At 37.0% G+C, this 6,469-nt stretch overlaps 1 protein-coding gene across 1 annotated transcript in view; it reads right to left on the bottom strand.

The window, feature by feature from the left end:
• The window catches only part of LOC106881300 (myotubularin-related protein 2), a 48,413-nt gene that overhangs the window by 4,109 nt on the left and 37,835 nt on the right, over positions 1 to 6,469 (bottom strand). The window contains exons 9-15 of the mRNA XM_052972548.1: positions 5,259 to 5,447; positions 4,910 to 5,001; positions 4,072 to 4,165; positions 3,242 to 3,340; positions 2,366 to 2,473; positions 1,343 to 1,435; positions 310 to 423 (exon numbers count right to left, since the gene is read on the bottom strand). Coding sequence (XP_052828508.1) covers positions 310 to 423; positions 1,343 to 1,435; positions 2,366 to 2,473; positions 3,242 to 3,340; positions 4,072 to 4,165; positions 4,910 to 5,001; positions 5,259 to 5,447 — 789 coding nt within the window. The remainder of the gene's footprint in view (positions 1 to 309; positions 424 to 1,342; positions 1,436 to 2,365; positions 2,474 to 3,241; positions 3,341 to 4,071; positions 4,166 to 4,909; positions 5,002 to 5,258; positions 5,448 to 6,469) is intronic.

Genomic DNA, 6,469 nt, shown 5'->3' with positions numbered 1-6,469 from the left:
AATGAAATAGAGGCAGAGGGAAAGAAAGGAGAGAGAGAAAGGAGAGAGAGAAAGGAAGAGAGAGAGAGAGAGAGAAAGAGTGATAGCTAGCAATAAAGAAACAGTAATGGAATACAGACAGATTGAATGGTTTTCCATCACTTCTAACAGAGGCATCGTAATAAAAAGCAGACAGAGCGACAGCAGAGAGGTGAATGATACGAAAGTCTGGGAGTTTGGGATGAGAGAGTAACAAAGAAAATGAGAAAGCAGCAGAAATAGGTTGGAGGGTGGGGGAGGTCAAGGAGAAATAATAACTGAATATTGTACCTCTTTAACTCGTTGTTGTTCAGAATTGTACAAGAATGTTCCAAAGAGGCATGAATACAGATGGTCCATGATGGTAATCAAAAAGTATTCGTTGAATTCAAAAGCAATTGGAAACTGAAATCAAACAAAAAGAGAAGTATTAATGGCAATCATCATCATCATCATCATCATCATCGTCGTCGTCGTCGTTGTTTAACATCTGGTTCCCATGCTAGCATGGGTTGGATGGTTTGGCTGAAAACTGGTAAGCTGGGGTGGGGGACTGCACTGGGTTCCAATTTGATCTGGCAAGGTTTCTACAGCTGGATGCCCTTCCTAATGCCAACCACTCTGAGAGTGTAATTGGTGCTTTTTACATGCCACGATTACAATCTCACTTGGCTTGACAGGTCAACACATGTACAGTGTATCACCAAAGGTCTTGGTCACCTGTCACTGTCTCCATGAGGCGCAATGCTCGAACGGTGCTTTTTATGTGTTTTTTGTATTTAAAATAACAATTAAATACAAAAGGTAATTTTTATCCCCACTTAAAAGTGGATGTTGAGTTGGAACACAGAATACTGCATTATTTAACATAAGAGAACCTCTAAAGTGGACTTGTGGTGCATATAAGCACTCGTGTTTATATTGCTAGCAGGAAATAATCATCTGTTGCTGCTGCCACAGAACTAAAAAGGCAACAAGGAGTCAACCCCAGGACATCAGTTTTAATCAGTTCTCTTAAGTCTCAATACATTTAACCTTGTAATCTGTACAGTATTTTATCATCCCTTTAATCACAATATGATGATCAAATCACCCACAAACCAAATTAGTGAAGGTGATTATCTATAACCATTTCACTCTAATGTTCTTTGCATCATATCATTAATTAAAGAACAGTGATTTTAAGACTTTGTTATACTTCAGGATGGTAATTTTTTTTTTTTTTTTGCCAAATAAACACATGCACCGTATATTCGTTCTTCACTCATTTATTACTGTTCTTATTTTAATTCGTGTCCATTGTCCAGATTTTAAGATTAATTACCTGATTGGCCATTTGCCACACACAGTCAATAAACTGCAAAAATACAGGAGAACGGTCCGCATCTGAGTGTTTGTCTTCACCATGCCCGATTCTCTGCAAGAAAAATTGAAAATTGGAATTTCAGCCTATAACGATGTGTATTTGATTAAAACTTTAACTCAATCTTAAACATGACTAAATTGTTTCACAACAACATATCTGAGACCACATCTGCTTCTATAATACAAATCAAGCCATTCCCTAATCGGCCATATTTAACCCTTTTGCATTCAGGTTACTCTGTCCAATGTAATCCTTATTTATTCACATTGTTTGGAATTAATCGGGGACTATCTTATGTCTTTGAGGTTTTGATGATGTGATTGTTTATTTTTAGAATGACATTGTAGGGTAGGTGTGAGAAGTTGGATATGGTCTATTTTAACATAAAATAGACTGAATATTTAGGCCGGATTAAGTGCTAAAGGGTTAAACTAGAACACCCAATTATAATTTTATGTATGAACCTGTTTTAAGTTATACGCAGGCAACTACAATTATATAGCGCTTAAAGAGGGATGCAATAAGGACGCATAAATGGTGATTTTCAGCATACAAGAAATAGCAGCTAAAACTGCTCCAAATTTTTTGAGTTAAAAGAAAAGAACACATTGATAATGTAATCCAAGATATATGGGTTTGAAGATAAGATCCATTTAACTAGGTGTTCACTATCAAGACTGATATAAAATAACACAAATATAAATCTGAACTTGACGAGGAAGTTGTAAGAATTGAGACCTAAATACAATGAAACAGCTTCATAAATGTTCGAGATTTTGCTCTGATTTTCTTCAAAGTACTTGACACTTTCTTCATAGAAATATCTACGTGTCTGAGTAATATTTCACTATTTGACTCAATTTTAAAATTCCCTGCAAACTTCAAGTTACCGTTGTCCTCAGTAATAATATTTTCTGGTAATTGAAAACAAAAAAGTTAATTTTGATATGTCATCAAACATCTTTTCTCCACTTTACTTACTTGAGCGAACTTATGTCCAAAACTGAGCCACTCTTTTTCTATTAGGATTTCAAACCCCTTCACAGTTCGATAATATGGATCCAGCATGATCATTGCAAGAGAGGTGAGCTGTGGATTAAATTGAAAATCTCATGAATATCAAACAATTAGAAATATTATGGTAAGAATCAAATAAATAACATGATTGTCTCTTGCACAGTTCTAGGACTCGCTTTGACTGGTTATCTCTACTATAGGTCAAGTCAAAGATTGGGGCTCCCCAACATCAACATCAACATTAGGTACCTCTATTAATTTCTTGATCAGCTAAACATAAGAACCAAATCTCTTTTAAATGATATCTTCCTCTCTTAGAGAAAAAAAAAGGAAGAAAGCATTAACTGGCATGCCATTGGTTAGGATGATGAGGTTTCCAGTTGATCCGATCAATGGAACAGACTCCTCAAGAAATTAACCTACAAGTGGCTGAGCGCTCCACAGACACATGTACCTTTAATGTAGTTCTCAGTGACACACAATGTTACAAGGTTGGCCCTTTGAAATATAAGCACTACTCATTTCTGCAAGTTGTGTGAACTGGAGCGACATGAAATAAAGTGTCTCACTCAAGGACACAACACACTGCCAGGAATTGAACACATAACCTTAAAACCGTGATCCTAATACCCTGACCACGAAGCAACACACCTTCACTGAAAGAAAACATTGGATAATGTAGTCTTATAGTATTCCTGAAAATCACAAAAATGAACAAGCGTGTAATGGGAACAACACCTTTGATTATAAGTCTGCTTGGTCAGGGCTGGACTAGGCTAAAACAACAACAACAACAACCAACTGAAAATATAAATTCATAAATAATTATTTATAAATTACCTGAGCAGTTCGGTCCCAACCATCGCTGCAATGAACTAATACAGAAGTCTTGTAATATTCCACTTTGTCAGCAATACGAACAGCACCAGCTAAGATTTGCTGTAATCAAGAAGAAAAAAATAATAACAGGAATTTGATCATTTGAATAACAATCATCATCATCATCATCATCATTATCGTTTCACATTCGCTTTCCATGCTGGCATGGGTCAGAGGGTTTGACTGATGAGTGACAAGCCAGAGGGCTGCACAACAATCTCTATAGATAATTGATATGAATTCTTTTTTTATTTTTCAATCAAATTAACATGTAGGACTTCTAGAAAGACCAGCAGTTGGTCTATGCAGGTAAGTTTCTACACTTCATGCCACTGGCTGAGGCTGATAGCATTTTGCACTTGTGTCATTTCAGGTGTTGCTGTCAGAATGCAAAGGCCCTGAACAAATTCCACAAGGTACCTCACCCAACTCTCAGACAGTTTCCTTAATCCACTGTCCTGGATTTGTACCGTTTTTTATTGACCTTCAAAAGGATGAAAGGTAAATTTGACTTGGGCAGGAATTGAACTCAGAGTACAGCAATCCAGAACAAATACTACAAGTCATCGATCCAACACTTTAGTGACTCGGCCAATACACCACTTTAGCCAGGTGTAATCAAACTTGATACCATGTCCATGAGAGAACCACATAAAGTTGCTTGACTTTGTATCTTACATCTTACTTTTTCTTTTATGATGAACCTCCACATGAGATTACAAAAGAAAAAAAAAACATTGTTACAATGACATATGGTGAAATTTGAACTTGGAGTCTGTTTGTTCACTCACCTTGATGTGGTCCAGCCAGCGTGTCGACTCAATATTGGACAACCAGTGAGTTTCATTGATGTTGGGGAAACACACATCTTTTAACTTTCTTAAACTGAAAAAAGAAAGAGAAACAGAATGTTTATCTTCATATCAAGGAATCAGTTTTGTAGACATTACAATAACGAGTATGTCATGACTGGACATAAGCAGCTGACCATTGTAACATGTTGATGGTTGAACACAGTACTGTGGACATTGTGGTATAATATATTTTATGGCATATAAGCCAACATATTATATAGTATATATGTTGTGTAAATGAGTCTAGGACATTTACCCCACCACCCCACGGACAATACCTCTACCCCGACCCCAAGGACAATTACCCCTGAGGACAACAGATGATGATTTAAAACTTTTTAATATATTGGAGAGGGAGTAATTAACCAAGGGGGATAATTGTCCTAGGGGGTAGTTGTCATCAGGGGGAATTGTCCTAGAAGGGTAATTGTCCTGATACATGTGCAAACATTCAAACATTATTGTTGTCTTTCCTGCAGTAGTTCACATAGAATTTTTGGTCCTCCAAAATTGTCTTGGTTTATTTAGAAGTCAACTGACCGATTTTTTGACTCGTATACAGTAAAAAAAACCATTATGTGTCATTATGCAAGATATCCGAAACATGTTGATGTTTGGAAGACAGTATTAAGACCTGGAGCAAGTGGGAGGAGGGCAAATATGTATATTATCGGGCTTGTGTGTCTGTCTGTGTGTTTGCCTATGTGTCTATGTGTTATAATGTGTGAATATAGGTGTACGCATGAAAAGTAAAAAAAAAACAAGTCATATTTACCTCTCTCTCATCACATGGATGTTAGGAATATCAAAAAAAATCAGCTCAGCATTGTGATAAGCATCCTCGTTCTCATACCCCCCTCCTTTAGCCTGAAAAATATCATAAAAGACAGCATTACTACTTTCTGTTTTCTTTGCCATCTGGCAAAAAACTAATATAAAAAATAAAATATATTACTTTATTTTTTTTCCTATCTTTTATTTCCTATTTTTATTTGTATACTTGTAAGATAACAATCTATTGCTATATACACACCCTTCTAAACCACAGAATTTCATTTAAAAGAGAGGAAGAGAGAAAGAGAGAAGGCTAGAACGAGCATGAATGTGTAAAGAGAGTAACTGACCTTGTTGGCCATGGCATTTGCACTGGGTCGAGCATCCATGATGAACAGTTTGTGCGACTGGGCATTTGCATCCATAATCATCTGAATGTATTGTTCATCTTCTTTATTCCTCTTGCCAGTGACTCCGACCAAAGGTTGGCTGGAACGAGTGATGGTCGCCTGCGACTCTGGGTGGATCCATGACATCACCTGTGAAAAACAGACACAGAAATACTCTAATAGGTTAGGATAAACGATGAAGTAGATGATGATGATGATGATGATGATGATGAACCTTAATATAGAAGATAGAGTCCCTCATTCTCCTACTAACTCTCATTTTAACAACACACCTCAGACAATTATCCACTCCTTTTGAGCTAAGAATCTACCCTATTATATTACTGCAATTTATTCCCAAATATATTTCACTTAAAATGATTTTATGCACACATATGGTACAATCTGTGTTTAAAAATTATTTTTATGCACAAAAATAGTTGACTTCCTTTTTTCTCTTTCTTTTCTTTTTTGTTTTTGGGTGTCGTTTATTTGAAAATACCCATTGGGACACACATGATTACTTCATAACATGAAAAATCAAACGGAAAATTAGTTTTGCACTAGGGGACTTCAAACCATGGCGTGTTTTTTTCCAAAATGAATAAGTCCCATACAGTGAACTCATGTGTGTGTGTCTGTATGCATTTGTATATTTATGTAGATTCATATTTTCCCAGGTCTTCGTGTGTATTTGCTGGTGCTAAACAACAGCCTCCCTGTTCACGCAGACATCTGCTTGCCATTTACTTGCAGTCCACTGCAAAAGTGTGTCCAGGCTCTTGACCTTCCTCAGCACATTGTGCAACATTTGTAAACAAAAGGCTCAATCATATGGTGTGGTTTGTTTCCGTTTCTCTGCATAGCAATGTCCAGGCTGTTTGTCGTTGAATGGACAGTGGGAGGTTATTATTTCATTTGGGAATAGGCAGGGGTTGGCAGCAGAAAGGGAAGTCTGCCCAGACTTTCTTTTGTCTAATCCATGCAAGCATGAATAAAATAGATGTTAAGACAATGACAAGGGTGATGGTGACAGTGGGGGGATAGAGGGGAAGATGAAGAGGAGGAAGATGAAGAGGAGGAAGATGAAGAGGAGGAAGATGAAGAGGAGGAAGATGAAGAGGAGGAAGATGAAGAGGAGGAAGATGAAGAGGAGGAAGATGAAGAGGAGG

This window comes from Octopus bimaculoides, chromosome 13 (assembly GCF_001194135.2).
Source record: "Octopus bimaculoides isolate UCB-OBI-ISO-001 chromosome 13, ASM119413v2, whole genome shotgun sequence".
Lineage (NCBI taxonomy): Eukaryota > Metazoa > Mollusca > Cephalopoda > Octopoda > Octopodidae > Octopus > Octopus bimaculoides.
The sequence above is the reverse complement of the archived record's forward strand: the minus strand, read 5'-3'. Positions and strand labels throughout refer to the sequence as shown.